This window comes from Gossypium arboreum, chromosome 3 (assembly GCF_025698485.1).
Source record: "Gossypium arboreum isolate Shixiya-1 chromosome 3, ASM2569848v2, whole genome shotgun sequence".
Taxonomy (NCBI): Eukaryota; Viridiplantae; Streptophyta; class Magnoliopsida; order Malvales; family Malvaceae; genus Gossypium; species Gossypium arboreum.
In genome coordinates, this window is record NC_069072.1 from 122,661,071 (window position 1) to 122,679,336 (window position 18,266).

Below are 18,266 nucleotides of genomic sequence, written 5' to 3' on the forward strand. Positions count from 1 at the left end.
CTCGTCTATCAATTCCCCCACTCCATACAAGTCAAGGACCCAACCTTGTCTTATTGTCCCCAAATATTTCATCGTTTTTTGCTCATTAGGACCTAAAAAGATTTGTTTAGTCAAAACTCCAATCAAAGCCTAAGCCAGTCCAATTGTCTAAACCCCTTTTGCAAAAACCCAATATCCAATTTTGGACTAGTCCCCATCAGTAAAAGGACCATTTTCAGGCTTGGTTTTGGGCCATTCAGTATTGCCCAGTTGATTTTAGGCCCACGAAAACGTGGCCATTGCAAGGGAGCGAGTACCTTTAATGTCCGTTTCCGGGGAAGAGGATAAGAGATCCTACGAACGTCTGAAGCTCTTCTTCTCACTCTGTTTGGATACCGAGAAAATTGAAAGGAAAATGGCGCAAACCCTGGCGATGCCCGTTGCACCCTCTCTCTCCTTTATATGCAACAAAGTAAGCTCTATGTCTCTCTCCAACACTGCTTCCCTCTCCGTTTCAAACCCTCCCAAGGTAAATTTCCTTCTCTTCTCTGTTCAATTTTATTCAACTTAACCGCTTGACCTTTTATTTAAGTTTCCTTGAATTAAAATAAAAATCGTAAAGATAAAGCCACTGCTAGCTGAAATCTTACTATTTCTGCCCATTTTTGCTCGTCGTCGTAATTAGTTTGGTTTGCTAGATTGTTGCTTTAGGCTTAATAGGTTTTAGGGTTTGGGCAAAGTAAGGTTCCGTATATTTGGAAAATTCATATTCAAATTCTTAGTATGCTTAATTGTTGATAAAAAGGGGAAATTTTAAGTCATATTCCAAATGTAGAATTCAAAAGTTTGTGCTTTTCCTATAATTCACTTCACCCGAAATTTAATGAGTTTGGAAGCTAAATTCTTGGTGAAAATGGTTTGAATCGATTAGCATCATGGTCTAAGCATTGTATGCGTCCGTGTTGGCGGAGTGGAAATCCCAAACAACAAGAGAGTGGAATTCTCTCTGCAGTACATCCATGGGATTGGTCGTACGAGGGCTCGTAAAATCCTATGTGATCTCCAAATGGAGAACAAAATCACCAAAGATTTGTCAGAGGAAGAGCTCATTACGATTCGTGATGAAGTCTCCAAATATATGATTGAAGGCGACTTGGTAACTTGCCCTTGTCCTTCTGTCTTGTTTTAAAGAGTTGCAACCTTGAACGCTCATTTCTAAGTAATTTCAATTTGCAGAGGAGGTTCAATGCTCTTAATATACGGCGATTGAAAGAGATTCAGTGTTACCGAGGGGTTCGCCATATTCAGGGATTGCCTTGTAGAGGACAGCACACCAAAAACAATTGCCGGACTTTGAAGGGTAAGAGAGTTGCCATTGCTGGTAAGAAGAAAGCCCCTCGTTGATCTTAACCGTTTTTGTTTCGATGAAGTGAATCATGTTTAATTTTATGTTTGATTCAAAATGAATGCATTGTAGCCTTGTAGTACAATATGGTTTGATTTGATATTGAAATGGGATTTGCACTGTCTATATAACTGCATGAGCCTTTCAATTTTATGTTCTGGGTTTCATCGGAACATAGCTTCTGCAATGCAAAGCATACGGTATGCCTCATCCAGATGCCTAGCCAAAAACGGTTTCTTTGAATTTTCATTTTTGATTAAATATATGTGTTCAGTACTTGTGTTGATACATATTTTGCCGCGCTATACTTGTGTTAAATATCAAGTTAAACAGTTTGATCCTCATTATATTAGCAGGTATAAAATGAATGCTTGCAGTTGAAGAAATTTGTGTCAACGCAGGTGATATTACTACTATTATTATTACTATGATCCCATGAACTCAACCCTGGGATTAGGGTTGTTCAGGGATCCAGCCCGGAACGTAAACTGAAAGTTTGAACGCTTCACCAAGGATTGCCGATAACTCCACTATGTCAATACTAATTGATTTTGAAACTAAAAGTCAAGAAAAACAAAGGTAATAACAAAAAATGGCCTTCCCTTTTTGGGACAAAAATAAACAAAGCTAGTCCAATTCATCCCATTCTTTTGTGCGAAGTGGATGCCTCTCAAAACTTTCCTAAGCTGGGTTTTGGGTAACAAAAATGGGCCTTTTGCCCCATAATATGAAAAAGAAGTAAGCAATGTATCTTCTTTTTGTCTTATTCATTGCTTAAATATATTGTGAAAGTTTATTATAGATCAATGGGTGGTGGCATTTGGAATGATATGCCGAAAACAATCAATCAGGGATGAAATTTGTCAATAAAAACATGTAGGTCCCAGATTTCGAAGTGGCAGTAGAAAGCAATACACTATTATGAACAGTGTTCACATAAATTGTTGTCCACTCTTATCTTCTTTTGCTGAATTATATAAGCCACATGAATACCTTTCACTCTTGTGTTTGTGGAATTGTTTGTTGCTTATCCCGTAATGGATGCCATGTTCCACAGTCCTGGGATTTTAGGCTTTTTCCCTATCTTCCTTGTTACATTCATGGAAAATCAAGCAATCTTCATTGAGTATTATTAGTCTTACATAGGCTTATTGACGGTCAACCCGCTCTAACTCGAATTGAGATGGAGTTTTTATAAAATTTTGATAATCCAAATTGTTTCCTCTATTTAAATTCTCATTTAATATATATTGTTATATCCCTTACCCGAATAAGGACATGTGGCAAGCTAGAACGTTGCTTGAACAGTAAATCCACTAGTTACTAATCGAAATGGTCACTTTCAAGTTTCACCTCCCATTCTAACAACCCAGGCAAGTAGGAACAACTTGTTGCCCAAGGCCCCTCGACCATCTATTAGGAACATGACATCGTTGGGTGCCAAATCTCACGTGGGCGCAACTACTCCATACCGTCAAATCAGAATGAATGACAGGGTTGGTCTCATCAGAGACATCCTCGTCCCATCGAGGACATTTGCCCCACACGTACTGCAATGATGGTTAAATGGCAAGTTCACACGTTAGCACCATCTTGCACGAGACCTGACTATAAATTCCTCCAAGAACGATGAAGAAGGAAACGACTTCAGAAAGATACTAGCCTACGCTCAACTAAGATATTCTCAACTTCTACTCTCCAAAGTTTACTCCACCTCTACTTTCTATAATCTCCAAGCCTCTAATTTGACTGAGTGAACTGACCTCCAGTAGCATAACCACTCTCTCCTCTATATCTCTTCTTTATTGTATCACTGCATCAACTTATATATATTTGTATAAAATGATCTTTTTATAGTTTAATATAGTTTAAGCATTAAATAAAATTCAAATATGATCTAAACTGAGTAACTATTAAAAAGAAATTTAACTAAGGATAGGTTGTAAATTTAATCTTCAAAAACATATTATCTAAAAAAGAAAAGAGAGGCTAATAATTTTTTATATTAATGTGGCTTTGTTTCATGAAGTCTCCTAATTAGACAAAACGAAATGAGGCAACTTGGGGAAGAACAATTTATAGAAGTAAAGAAAATGGTATTTTACATTATGCCTTTTTGGAAGTTGAGACAAATATGATTGTGATTCCTTGAAACTGTCTCTATTCTACCTTGGTTTTGAATTATTTAAGGAATATTGGGGGTTTTATTTTGGGTGAAAAACAACATTAGCCTCACTTTTCTAGTTTCAAATAGGCACAGCTTAGCCAAGTAAGGGACACCACCTCTGAACATTATCTTTGACTTTCAAAGTGGAATGTTTGGTCGGTTGTTTTCCTTTCCTATGCTCCAGATTGCGCTGTCTTGAAGGAGGAACTCATTCTTCCTTCTTTAATGTTTTAGAATTCGACATTTTCTGTATAAATTTTATTTGGATTGTATGTAGTTTAGTCTTAAATTTGTATAAAAGTATTTAATTGATATTTATTTTGTTTAATTTAATTGGTATTTGAACCTATATTTTATCATCTAAGTTGGTAATTTTATATTAACTTTATTAGTTTGTGCTAACATATCACTGATCGCCAATCCGATGATGACAAATGGTGGCCTCTTAATATGCCATGTGATGGATATAAATTAAAAATATTTTAAAAAATACATATAAATTAATAAAATATATATTTTTGCACGTTAAGAATGAATTTTGACAAATTAGTATTCAAATACATCTGAATCTGGACACTCATTTATCTAGGCTCATTTTAGATGTATTTTTAGTAAGTTTATATATTTTATTTTTTATAAAATATTATATTTTAAGTTATTATTATTTTAGAAATATATAAAATATAAATTTATAAAAATATATTCAATTAAATATATATAAAATCTATAATATTTTGAAAAATATATAAATATATGTAATATATTATAAATTTATATATAAAATATGTAAATATAGAAAAGAGCTAAAATTTTATAAATTTATAATTTATAAAATATATAAAAGAACTAAAAATATGTCTACAATGAATCTACCATATGTTTAGTCTCTTTTGTCTAAATAATTTTTATATTTTTATTAATTATATATTTTAATTTTATTAAAAGTTTATATATTTTGAATTTTAAAATATTAATATAAATAACTTGATATTTTTAAATTAAAAACATATAAACTTACTAAAAATACAACTGAATAAATATAGACAAATAGATGTCCGATTTAAATGTATTTGGATAACTATTTGTTCAAGTTCATTCTTGATGTGAAAAATATATTTTTTTGTCACAACTTTTTTTTTGACAATAATTTTTTTTTAAATCACTGGTACCGCCTAACACACTAACCACACCATTACATAATTTTTTTCAATATATACCCATATTTTTACGAATATTTTGAAAAATATATACGGATGCTGCCTAACATAGTGGCAACACCAATAAAAAATTCTTTTTTTAAAAGGTGATGATTACACGATGATTACCCAAAAAGGAGAGGTGATGCCACCGATATGTCAGGCGGCACCGACGTGAGCTGTAACAAACAACCCAGTCTAATAATTAAATTTTCTCCATCCCATTTGCATAATTAATTAGTTTTTATATTATTTTTATAAACAAGCTAAAATTTTTACTCATTTTATTAAAATAAAAAGCAAAAATAACTTTATAATAATATAAATCATTTTATACATCTAAAAATATTTTTATAATTTCTTTAACTAAGTTAGTAATGATTTCATCCTTTTACCCTAACACTAAATCAATTATATACTCAAATAATAGTATAGAGATGGAAAATTAATATTATTTATCTTTGTGAAAGTAAATATTCTTTACTGTGACTTATGATGTTGATAAGATGTTTCCAAATTTCAATGTCTTTGGATATTTCTACAATTATTTATACTCGGATTATTCATTCAAAATTTGAAATGATTTGAATAAAAATATTAGGCTTAAAAAATAGGTCTAAACAAAAAAATTAAATCCGTTTAAAAAATGTGCTGAACTCAGATTTGAACATTCAAGGCCCAAGTTTAGCCCAATCCGACTTATTTTTAAGTTTATAATACTTTATATTATATTGTTTTTATATATTATGTAATTTAAAACATATTAAAAAAATAAACTTATATTAAATATATAATATTACTCTAATATAAACACTAAAATAATGTCAAGATGACTGTCGAAACCATTTTTAAGTTTGAAAAAATGGGGATCGACTTTAAAACGAGGTATGGAGTCGCCATAAATCCTTTTTATTTAGGTGTGATCGGGTCACCCTGTGATCGTTCATTTTAATAAAGCATTTTGGTTTATTAACGTTTTTGGTCTACGAAACTAGAAAACAGATTCGGGAGTCGGTTAAGCTCGAGGAAGGATTAGCATCCTCGCAACACCCAAAATTAGTACCGTATTGATCAAATAACGTCCTAATGTTGAAAACTTGAAGAGATTCTAAAATACAATTCCTTTAAAAATGTTTGGATAACTTGAGGTGGATATTGAGATTCTCTCATTCAGAAGGAATAAAATATTATATCTAGCATGTTTGGACACAACATTTCGAGCCTTCGATACAAGATTATCTCATGATTTCTAGAACTCATGCATTTGAAATTTCAAAAGGATATTTGGCTATCTGGTCAAACGGTAAATCGAAACCCAGCACGATTGGGCACGATTTCTCAAATTTCCAAACACAAAATATTGCCTCATTTTAATTTAAGAAAACATGGATGAAACTTCAAAAGGATATTCTGTATTTAATTGAATAAAAAATAGAAACCCAACACGATAGGGTACGATTTCTCAAACTTCCAAACAAGAAACATTGCCTTGTTTTGAAGAATTTCCAAATAAGCAATTATAGAATCATCTTAGAGTACATTTGTTTGGTTTGCTTGGGGATAAATGACAATTGATAATGAGTGAATATGGGAATTAGAAACATGATACAATAACAAGGAATAAAAAAAATATAATTACATGCATGAAACAATAATATGTGAATACAATATGAAAACAAAAAATGACACATAATACACAAAACAATATGAAAATTGGGAACCGACATAACACAAAACAATTTAAAACCCATATGAAAATATACAAAGGAATAACACACGCTAGAATAATTTATATGTATATAAAAATTGATAATGTATAAACGATTATTAAAATACATAATATGTAAGAAGAAATTAAAATAATACATAACATAATTTCAAATAAAACAAATTGATTTGACTAACAATATATATATAAAAATGAAAAATAATGTAAATAATGTATATACGAAATATTAATATATGAAAGTATTTAAAAAACAAAATATACCATTAAAATTAGGATCCTTAAAAAACAAATTATGCATAAGTAAATTTAAAAGAATATATATATATAATAAATATAAAAGAATATATTTACATAAAATAATATGAAAACAATAATGTATATAGAATAGAGCTAATTTTATCATAAATTATATATGTATAATAACAAATAAGAGTATTTAAATGTAATATCATACAAAATTTTAAAACAATATTATATAAAAGAAATTTTAAAAATAATAATTTTATAATTTAAACAAAAATAAATAAACAACAACGTAATTCATCAAAGTAATTAAAAAAATTAAAAGATGAATGCCAAATGGATTTAAAGAAATAATGAATTATACAAATTAAAATGGAAAAAAAACAATTGAAATAAAAGCAAATTAAGAGAGGCAATTAACAAATAAAAAAATCATTGAAATTGAAATAGGGTCTAAAGCGTAATGTGTGCAAGTGTGAGGGGATCGAAAACGATTATTCCAAGTTCTTGAACGCAGCGTTTAAGTATGGATCAAAATGAAACTTTCATAAAATTTCTAGGAAAAATTAGAAGAGGTAAAAAGACCTAATCGAATAGCATCGCAGAAGGGAATGATTAATATAAAAAATTCCCCGAAGCAGAGAAATGCGTGGATCCTCCCCGGGTTGGGTAGGTGCGCGCGCCGGCCAGCATTGAAACAGTGCCATTTGGGCTTTATTTAAACAAAAAAAAAATTGTTTTAAAACATTTTAACCTTTGTTTTTGGAAAAAACCCTAAAACTAAAAAAATGTTTTCTCATTTCCTTCCCCATTCGGCCAGCGCTGTTCCCATCGGAGATACGACACACCATGTCCGCAGACGGTGGCCCGACCCACGTAAACGAGGTATTTAACCCCCTCGATATCCCGAGTGCGACTCCGGTAAACCTCTTTCACTCCCTCTTATACTATGTGTGTGTTGTGGATTTGAATCAAAATAAAAAAAAAAGGGAAAAAAAAACAGCATATAACAGCGACAGAACCACCTTTAAAGTATTCTTTTGGCTTGCTCTCTATTTCTCTTTTGTGTATTTTGTATTCAAAAGTCAATCCCCCCTTACAATGATTTTGTTTCGGCCTTTATAGCCGAAAAGGAAAAAAAAACAAAACAACTTGCTCCTATTTCGTTGCACTTTCTGGTACTGCTTCCCATTTTTTTTGCAGGTATGGAGGCGCGAGCGTAACGGCTACATGGAGCGAACATGAAGGCGCGAAATGCGGGTGTGGCGTGAAGGTGGAGGCGGCGCCGGCCAAAGGGAGTGCCTAAGTGCTAGGGTTTGCTGTTTCTGGGAAAAAAAAATTTGGGCCATAGGATTGGGCTTAGGGTTTTGGGTTAGTTTGGGTTTGTATTGGGTTTGTTATTTAGTGATTTGGGCTGGGCAAGGCTTAAAAATTGGACTGTTTTGGTCTTTTTTTTTTGTTTATTGTTTGTGGGTCTTGGGCCGGGCAATTTTGGCCCATTACAATGACTATATAAAAAATTTTCAATAAATAAAAAATTAAAAATTATTAAATATTAAAATAAAATGAAATGAAATAAATATTTTTTTAAAATAATATGGACGGACCTAAAATGAATTTAGATTAGTCTTTTGTAAATATGAAGAAATTTGAACAAAATTTTATGCTCATATTTCGAGTCAAACCGAACTTGAATAAATATAAAATATGTTAATATCATGCTTTAAGTCTAACCCGAACTCGACCCATAAACATCTCTAACTCATCCCCCTTTCTAAAACGTCTCTCTATAATTAATTCTTAAAAAAAAAAATCACTTTGAGTCTGATGTTTTTCTTAAAGAAAGTCAGATGATGTTTTCAATCTTTATTTTTTAATTTAATATTTGTATTCAATGTACAATTATTTTCCATTAAAACTAATTTAAAGATATATATCATTATATATTTGTATTTGTGATGATTATATTTTAATATGTAATATATATGTTATATATTCAAATTAAAATTTAAAAATAACTAATAATAATTATTAATAATGAATTACAATAAATTAAATTTTAATATTTGTAATGGAACAACATAATATTAACATATTCAAACATCATTTAAATATATATTTTATATTTTCCAATATAATATTTTAAATGAACACTTTATTTTTTTAATAGACAACAATACTCAACACATTAATTTGTTAAAACACATTTAAAAAATTTATAAAACGTATGGAAAATAACTAAAACACAAATAATCTGATGCAATTACGGTTTGATAGAGTCCTTCACCAAAAGTACACACGTGATTTTTTAATACACCGACGTTTTGGGTTTAAGAGAAGATTGGATAGAATGGGTCCCCCTCGTGTTTTTCACCTGGACTGATTGGGCGGTCAAGATTTCATCCTTTCGATACCTTTTTCAGATTTATTTTATAAAATAAAAAAATCAAATTTATTTACAAGCATTTATAACACGCACAAAACATACATTTCTATAATTATAATTTATGATGGAGTTAAAAAATTTGAGGATGGAAATTAAATTGTATTTTTTATAATAATAAAAATATAATTTTATTATTTTAATAAATCATATTTTTATAATTTTTAAAAATTAAATTAAATTAAATTTTTATCATTTTAAGGTTAAAATATAATTTTATCATTATTAATTTAAAATTTTATAAATTATTATAATTTTATTATTTTAATAAATCATATTTTATAATTTTAAAAAATTAAATTAAATTAAATTTTACCATTTTAATGTTAGAATATAATTTTATAATTATTAATTTAAAATTTTATAAATTATGAAGGACTTAAATTAAAATTTTACCATTTTAATGAGTAGCGTAATTATCAATACGATAACATCCATACCGATAATTTCCTCTCATGTTCATTCAAAAACTTCAGAAAAGAAAAGAAAACAAAAATCAAACCTAAATTAACACCAATTTAATATAATGAGACATATTTACCTGTTTTATTGAATTTTTTAAAAATATCAATAATCTGAAAATATAATTTTTGATTAGTGAATCGAAGTAAATGTTGGATCAGTTTTTGAAAATTGAATGTTTTTTTCTCATTTCATAACATATACCTCTAATTGTTGCAAGATGTCGATGAGTAGCCATTGTTTCTGTTTAAGCAATACGAGCTGCTTCTGCAACGTGGCGAATTCATTCCTCATGATCTGTTCGCTATCTTCGATTGTCGCTGAGTCTAACCCTTCCTGCACCAGCCGTTGCCTCAACTTCTCGGTTGAAATCGCCACTTTGTCCACCATCGGCGCCACTACCTTACTATGGAACACCCTATGGAACATATCCTTAACAGCCTGAAGCGCCTCCATCCACGCTTCTCGATCGTCCTGCGACTCGGCTCGTAAATGAAGCATCTTCGTTCCGGTAAAGATTGAGAATCTCTTATCGTGTGATTTGCTTTGCCTGAAAGTAGAAACCTGAAACAAAAAATAAAATCAATAACTCAAAAATCAAATTCATTTTCGTTTATTTTAAACCTTTTTTCTTGACTTTGACCTCTAGATGGACTTCACCGAAGGGTTTGCGATTGGTTAGCGAATTATTTGAAAAGGAATCGCGATGGCCGGAGATAATACGGCGAGATTTTTCGCCAATAACTTTGCATCCTTTTTCTGTTTCTTGGCTAACAAGGATCTTATCAGGTCCGCTGATTTTATAATACGATAAAACTCCGTCTTGCAAAACGAACCATCTCGGTTTCCATCCTTTCCCGTAATTCACCCATTTGTAAAGCATTCCCGATATCCCATTCCCTACGATGTCGTTTATCTTCAGATCCACTTGCAGCGGAGGGATCGGATCATCCGTTCCCTCTTCTCCCAAAGGTTTCTCGTTTCTCTGGCTCATCCGATTTAAATCCACGATATCAAAAAATAGGACGCTGATGTCTACGATAGTTTAAGCCAACTGGCCGTCGACGGGTCGGAGAGGAGGACCAGGGAATGATCCAATACGGTGGAAGCACAGCAAAAAAGATGCTTTGGAAGATTTAGAGAAAAGCTGATGCGGCGACGGAGCTGGGCGGTTGGCGGTTAAATTTTGGCGGTATTGTTTTAAATTGGGTTTGCTTGGTAAGTAGTTGGTTGGCGCTTTGGGAAAGAGAAGAAAGACAGGAGATGGTTACTTCCACAATGCTTTTGTTTTTGTGGTGAGAATACCTTGCGGAGACGGTTACTGAATTATATTAAAAAACAATAGACGAAATGAAGGGATAACTGCCAGAAGATCGGTGGAGTAAGAGGAGAGGAAAAATATTAAAATCATTTAGTATTTTTTTAAAATTTAACTAATAATGTGAAATAAATTTAATCATTTTATTTCATAAAATATGTTTTAATTTTAAATAATATTTTTACGTATGGTGAAAATATTGTAAAATTGTATTATAATATTTTATATTATAAATTTTAAAATAATATATGAATAACGGATACTTTTTAACAAATTTATAATAATAGCAATATATCAACAAAAATATGTTAATTTAATTGTTTGTGCGAATAAGACTTGAAAGAAAAAAAGATTAAGAATGTGGATATTATATTTTTAATATTTAAGAAATTAAATTGCCCAATTTTTAATTTATATTAAATACTATGGGTGTGTCAACGTAAAATTGATACTTTAATTTATGTCAAATTGTAATTAGAATAAAATAAAGAGTACCAACATGGTAAAACAAAAAGATGGAAGACCCTCTAAGAATAGCCCAAAATAGCGGAGGGGTTTAAGTAGCAATTATTCCTCCCTCTTTAACTATAAATGGTCTCTTATTTTCTTTTTCTTTCATTTTGAGGGTGAAAATAGTAAATACTTTATTGATTTCCGATACCATGTTAATTAAAATAATAAGGTAAAAATATATCATTGATTTCACACATTTATATATATATATATATATATATATATATATATATCTAAAAATATTTGCACTTAAAATAATAAGGTAAGTAAATATAAGGGTAATTAAAACATATTTATTATAAATTTAGTAATAAAAATTTTAATTAAATTAAATCCTAATGCTTGGCATGTATTCTTAAAGGAATCAAACTATGTTTTATAGCAAAATAGCACCGTGAGTAATGAATATTTATGCTCAATACATTATTGATTTCTAATCCATGTTAATTAGTTGTATCTAAGATAGCGTACATAAATATGTTTTTAAATATATGTATAAATATAAATAGTGAGAAATAGATTAATTAGATTTTATATATATTTATGAAAATTTTATTAAACTGTTATCTATCTCAAAGTTTTTGTTTGTAATAATAATGAAACTAATAAAATAAGCTTATTTGTTGGTTGAGTCATAGCTCGATTGGCATGGGTATTGTTGCGAATTTAGGAGGACGATGGTTCAAGTGTGCTAAAACGTATTATCCTTATATTTATGGGTTGGGGAGGGCTTATAGGTAGTTCTAAGCATGGTGCCAAAAATATCAGATGTGAATACTTATCCATAACAAAATATATATTGCTCTCCAAATGACGAATTACGATGTGGCTTCTGCAAATGACGTTAGAAGGTCGACAAAGAAGGTTAAACATAGGACGAACGAACCATCGGATCCTAATGACCTAGTGGGAAATGAAAAAGGGATGATAGTGGAAGGGGCTGGTGCCCAATCTGTATCTTGGAAAGAAAAGCTGATGGGAAGTTTTCCTGCAAGGGCTAATGTGCAGCAAGAGGAGGACTTTGAATTGGGTGATGGGGATGCAAAGGCGAAGATTATAGACAGTGTTCCATCCATAACCTTTTCTGATCGGGTACACCAATTCATCGCTAAGTGAATGGCACGGATAGTGATTGTCAAGCTACTTGGGAGAAAAATCTCTTATTTTGATATGGTTAACAAATTGCAAGCGATTTGGAGAAAAAATCAACCTTTGCATATCATTGATCTGGAACACGATTATTTCTCGGTCAAATTTCAAACTAATGAGGAATATTTGGAGGTGCTGTTTGGTGGACCATGGACAATATTTGGGCATTATCTGATAGTGAGACTGTGGATGCTAACATTTTCAATGGATTAACCTTACCCAACAAGTCTGATGGTTTGGATCAAATTGCCTGGGCTACCAAAAGGTATGTATACAAAAAGCCTACTTTGGTTTATTGGCAATGCAATTGGGATGGTTGCAAAATTTGACCGAAATACGAATAGTACTTCCAAAGGCCAATTCTCGAGGATTGCAGCCTATGTTGATTTGGGAAAATTGTTGGTTTTAAAAATGCAAATTAACGAGAAATTTCAGCGTATGGAGTATGAGTCGTTGCTATTCGTATGTTTTAAATGTCAGAGATTTGGTCATAAGAGCGACCTATGCCCTCACGAATCGGGGGAAATAGAGACTTCTAAAGGGATATTGGAAAGTGGAGTTGGTAAGGTTATCTCTATGAAAGAATGAGTAGAGGGTGAAAATTTGGATCTTAGATGATTGTGGAATGAAGACAATGATAGAGCTCTAAACTGGCGGTGAAAAACATGTTGTTAGCAATAATCAAGGGGTATCAGGATCTCGGTTTGGGATTCTAAGCAGAAATCTTGAAGAATTAGATGAAAATAAATCGTCTAGCTTAAATGACAGAGTATAAAATAAGGAGGTTGGAGAGGAAATTGTGGAGAATAGAGGGTTGACTAAAAGGAATTTTAAAGCTAGTGTGAAAAACAAGATGACTGTTGGTAGGAAAGCGACGATTAAGGGTAAAAATAAAGTGGTTTCTAACCTAAATGAGCCAAAAAGAGGGTCCAAAGTGCTACAACCTATTAGTAATACGATGGCTCAGCCTGGGCTGAATGGTAACCCTTTTGAGGATGGTTCAAGGATGGGACCATGAATACTGGACTCTAAGTTAGAACTAATACAATTTTGGGCTGTTGAGAATGGGCTTTTTAAAGGAAGAAAATATAGTTGTTTCTTTGAATTTAAAAAAAAAGGGATTTTGAAGGAGGTAAATTCTTTAGATGTTCTAGAGTGTTCCAGTGCATTTTCTAATTTGAGGAAGGATGCTGGTCAACAACAATCTATGATGGTGAAGGAGACTGGTGAAAACATAGGACATGAACCAAAAAAATCTTCGTATGTTGATAACCTTTCTATTCGGACTGATGTGGCGATTAAAGACCTTATTCAAGGCTTAAGCAAATTCGTCGTAGGTGATATGGTCATGGTGAAGGGTGATACCGCATTAGTTAAGATGAACGATGAGATGTTAACAAATGCTAAGAAGGCATGAATGGGTAGGTATCAATTTTCTAATTATTAATTCGATAGTGGTAGGTCTGAATTTTAAAAGGTTTTTCTGGAATTGTCAGGGATGTGGGCATACCCGTTTTCCAATTTTTTTGGCTGAATATAAAAAGGAATTTAAGCCAAATTTTATTGCTTTATTTAAGACGAAATCAGTGGAAGTAAGGTTAACTGAGTGATAGCTAAGCTTAGGTTTGACAATTCTTTTAGTGTTAAAGCCACAGGATTTGTGGGGGGTATCTGGTTGTTATGGAGCTATGATATTGGTATTGATAACTTGAAGGTGCATTCAAAATTTATGCATATGAGAATACGAGTTGATGGGAATATAACTCCTTTCTTGTGCACTGAAATTTATGCAAATCCTCAATGAAATACGAAGAAGGAACTCTGGAATAACTTGAATTTAATATTTGCTGAAGTGGTGGGACCATGGCTTTTGGCTGGTGACTTTAATATCGTTTTAAGCTGTGAAGAAAGGCGTGGGGGACAGAGGCTCGAAATTTGGGTTGTAACCACTTTAAGTCTTTTGTTTCTCAATAGGCACTCTAAGATTTAGGGTTTCAAATATCAATATATACTTGGATTAGGGGCAATCTTTCTAAATGGCTAAACCGAGCACTTGGTAATAATCTTTGGTTATCTTTTGCACCTAATTCCTATGTTCACTACTTGTATAGGCTGAAATTAGATTATCGATTCATTATTGTTTCGGCTAGTATGTCTAAAGGAAGAAAGGGTGAGAGGCCTTTTCATTTCTTAGGAAGCTGACAAACACACTCAAAATTCTACGATGTCATTGCAAAATCCTAAAGATCCGATGTTAGCATTGTTTAGAATTTAGGGATTTCAACTTAGTGGATTAAAGAATGGAATAAGACAGTATTTGGGAATATTATTTCACAGAAAAGGAGGGCCTTGAGAAAGTTGGAACGGGTTCAAGAAAGGTTAAAACATTGTTACTCTGAATGTTTAAAACAAAGAGAAGTGGAAATTCAAATAGAAATTGAACAAATACTATATCAAGAGAAGCTTTTGTGGTTCTAAAAGTCATGGTATGAGTGGCTTTGGAATGGTGATCAAAATACAAATTTTTCCATGGTCGTACCATGAAAAGAAGGAAGCAGAATAGAATTGAGGCATTGAAATTGATAGATCAGAGCAGTGTTTTGATAATGAGTTTTAAGGAATCATACAGTTGGATATTTCTCCAAGTTGTATAAGGTGGATGATTACCACATTGGAGATTTCCCAATTACAGGGCTTTTTCCGAGGATTGGAGGGGAATTGCTTGAAACACTCTCTTACAAGGTGAGTATGGAAGAAGTCAAACATTTTATGTTTAGTATGACTCCTCTGAACTCTCTGGGAATTGATGAGTTTCATGCGAAATTTTATCAAGATATTTGGGATATTGTAGGCGAAAGTGTTTTCGAGATGGTAAAAAATCTTTTTAAGGGAGGGGTTTTGGAGCTAAGTCTCAACAGAACCTTATTGGTTTTTATTTCTAAAAACATTGGAGCAGAAACCATTAATCAATTTCGCCCAATTAACCTTTGTACCGTGTTATATAAGGTTACCATTATACTAATTGTTATTTGACTTTGTCGAGCTATGCAAATTTTGGTGAAGCAAAATCAGTCAAGTTTTATTACTTCGTGAAGCATATCAGATAATATAGTAGTGGCACAAGAAGCTATTCACACAATGAAAAATACAAAGAGTAAAAAAGGACTAGATAGCTATAAAGGTCGACATGAAGAAATCTTATGATCGAGTTAGATGGGATTTTTTACGAGGAACCTTGTTTGTAAGATTTTTGGAATCTCTTGTAAGGATTATAATAATTTGTGTTTCTTTATCATTTATGTAATTACTTTGGAATGGTTCTCTTATGGAGACATTTATCCCAACCAGAGGTGTCCTTCAAGGTGATCCCTTATCTTCGTATTTGTTTATTTTAGGTATAGAACGCTTGGGACATTTGATCAATGTGGCAGTTGAGCAAAATTGTTGGGAACCACTCATGCTTTCTCGTAGAGGCCCAGGAGTTCTCACTTATTTTTTGCAAATGATTTGATACTCTTTTGTAAGGCAGATAGGAAAGATGTTGATTGTCTAAAGTATGTGTTGTATACTCTCAGTTACTTTTCTGGGCATCGTGTTAATTAGTAAAAGACTCAGGTTTATTTCTCGAATAATGTTAATATGGAGGAACAATAAAGGCTTTGTGCCAAATTTGGTTTCTCTAAAGTCAGCAATTTAAGAAGAGAGTTGGAGTTGGTTCATTCCAATTCATCATGGATAAAGTTTGAAATTGCCTTGGTGGGTGGGATGTGCGCAAATTATCCTTAATAGGAAGACTCACCTTGGTTAAATTATTCTAATGGCAATACATAATTATTTTATGGCAACGACCCGCATTCCTATTTCGATTTGAAAGGAGATTGAAAAATTGGCTCAAAATTTTTATCAGGGGTTTTCAGTTTCAAAGAAAAAAATATCACTTGTTAATTGGGAAGATTATTGTAAACCTCTTGTGAATAAAGGACTTGAGATAAGGCATATTGTTGATCAGAATAAACTTTTTCTATTGAAACTTGGGTATAACATGATTGCTAATCCTGAAGTTTTTTTGGTTAGAATCTTATGGAATAAATACAAAATGCATGGGCTGATTCCAGATGGTATTACTCGTATTAACTGTTCCTATCTTTGGTGCTCATTGTCTAAGGTTTGGGATGAGGTCAAGAAGCGACTGTTTTGGGTGGTAAACGATGGTCTTGTGATTAACTTTTGGAATGACAATTGAGTAACGGAAGTGGGAATTTTAAAATATCATTTTAGTGGTCATGAGATTCTTGATGAAGCAACTCAAGTTATGATATGACTTTATCGAATGGTATATGGAATACACAATGGTTATTAATGGTGGTTCCCCGATGAGTGGTTGAACAAACAAAGGCCTGCAAAGTACCAATGCAAGAAGCAGGGGATGATATTCTTAGTTGGAGATGGATGACAGCAGGGAAATTCTCAATGGAAGATTCCTATAAGCATCTCTTCTCTACTCATACTTTGAGACATAATGAGGGGCATATGTTACTTTAGAAGGTTCGAGTGCCTCAACGGGTTCGATTACTCATTTGGTTATTCCTCCGTGATAGGCTTCTATCGAATGAAGAGCGCGTGAGATGGGGAACTGCATAATCCACATGCTTGTGAACTTTGCAGTGATGTTATGGAGTCGTCAATGCATCTAATAGATTGTGCTTTTACCTTTGGGGTGTGGAAATTAGTTGTACCAACAAGGGTCTGGGACATTTTTTTTCGATTGGCAAGAGAAAGGTGTATATTATGGAATATTAAGAATAAAGGTAATTTTTTGTCTTTTGATGGAGAGTGAACTATTTTCTATTCTATTATCTGTTGGTTTATTTGGAAGAACAAAAATAGTTTTATTTTCTGTCATTCTAGCGGAAGTATTTCTGAACTAATCAATTCAGCAAAGATATGGACAAAATCTTTGGGGACTAAAGAATTTGCTAAACAATGGGCTTGTACATCTATGACAGTAAGAAGTTGGCAATTACCCGAAGTACAGTTTATTCTTTAAAGTCTCCCCTGTTTCACTGCTCGACAGTTCTGACCACTCTTCACTAAAATTTAATTATCTCTTTGTACAAAATTCAAATAATATTATAGGTTGTTTCTCATAAAAATATACTCATTAAGGAATCTAACCATATAAATTATGTCCCATAATTAATTTTGTACAATTTTTAATGATTTTTACAAGTCAAAATAGGGGAGCTCGAAATCACTCTAACTTTATCTTACAAAAATTCAAATATCTCCTGATATGAAAGTCTTTTGCTTACACCGCTTCTTCTATGTGAAGCTAGATTAAATAGGATTTAATTTCATATCTTATTCAACCTCTAATTATATTTTCATAATTTATGATGAATTTTCAAAATCAAACTACTGCTACTAACCAAAAACTGTTTTAGTACAAAATATTGTTAACTAGTTTATAACATCTTTACTTCAATTCATTTAAACTCTATACATGCCATATAAATCTTTAAACATAAAACAAAACTACCGGAATTGATCTGGATAGTGTGCCTTGTTGTGTTGATCCGATTTACCAACTTCACTTCAATTCAATCAACATAAAAATATCAAACACACACAAGTAGGCTTATTGAAGCTTAGTAAGTTCATA

At 32.0% G+C, this 18,266-nt stretch overlaps 2 protein-coding genes across 3 annotated transcripts; one reads left to right on the plus strand and one right to left on the minus strand.

Annotated features, from left to right (window-relative positions):
• The first annotated feature begins 290 nt into the window (after positions 1–290).
• Positions 291–1,515, plus strand: LOC108458321 (30S ribosomal protein S13, chloroplastic). Its single transcript, XM_017757674.2, has 3 exons — positions 291–508; positions 911–1,135; positions 1,216–1,515. Exons 1-3 carry the CDS (start codon positions 302–304, stop codon positions 1,381–1,383), a joined length of 600 nt encoding a protein of 199 aa, XP_017613163.2. The 5' UTR covers positions 291–301; the 3' UTR covers positions 1,384–1,515.
• Positions 1,516–8,885: 7,370 nt separating this feature from the next.
• LOC108459899 (oxysterol-binding protein-related protein 1C) lies at positions 8,886–10,996 on the minus strand. 2 transcript variants are annotated; one of them, XM_017759301.2, is made up of 3 exons: positions 10,268–10,996; positions 9,829–10,188; positions 8,886–9,133 (listed from the first exon to the last, which is right to left on the minus strand). In XM_017759301.2, the coding sequence occupies exons 1-3, from the start codon at positions 10,616–10,618 to the stop codon at positions 9,119–9,121; spliced, it is 726 nt and encodes a 241-aa protein (XP_017614790.1). In that variant the 5' UTR covers positions 10,619–10,996; the 3' UTR covers positions 8,886–9,118. The 2 variants fall into 2 exon arrangements, with proteins under 2 accessions (XP_017614790.1, XP_017614789.1); XM_017759300.2 differs by lacking the exon at positions 8,886–9,133 and having other exon boundaries at positions 9,680–10,188.
• Between the last annotated feature and the right edge of the window lie 7,270 nt (positions 10,997–18,266).

What these genes read in the sequence shown, in the direction of transcription:
- LOC108459899 (XM_017759300.2), bottom strand. Translation starts at nt 10,618, where the DNA reads ATGAGCCAGAGAAACGAGAAACCTTTGGGAGAAGAGGGAACGGATGAT. An exon ending in TCGGTGAAGTCCATCTAGAG is followed by an intron (nt 10,189 to 10,267) that starts GTCAAAGTCAAG and finishes TTTTTGTTTCAG; the next exon opens with GTTTCTACTTTCAGGCAAAG.
- LOC108458321 (XM_017757674.2), top strand. Translation starts at nt 302, where the DNA reads ATGTCCGTTTCCGGGGAAGAGGATAAGAGATCCTACGAACGTCTGAAG. An exon ending in CCGTTTCAAACCCTCCCAAG is followed by an intron (nt 509 to 910) that starts GTAAATTTCCTT and finishes TGAATCGATTAG; the next exon opens with CATCATGGTCTAAGCATTGT. An exon ending in ATATGATTGAAGGCGACTTG is followed by an intron (nt 1,136 to 1,215) that starts GTAACTTGCCCT and finishes TTCAATTTGCAG; the next exon opens with AGGAGGTTCAATGCTCTTAA.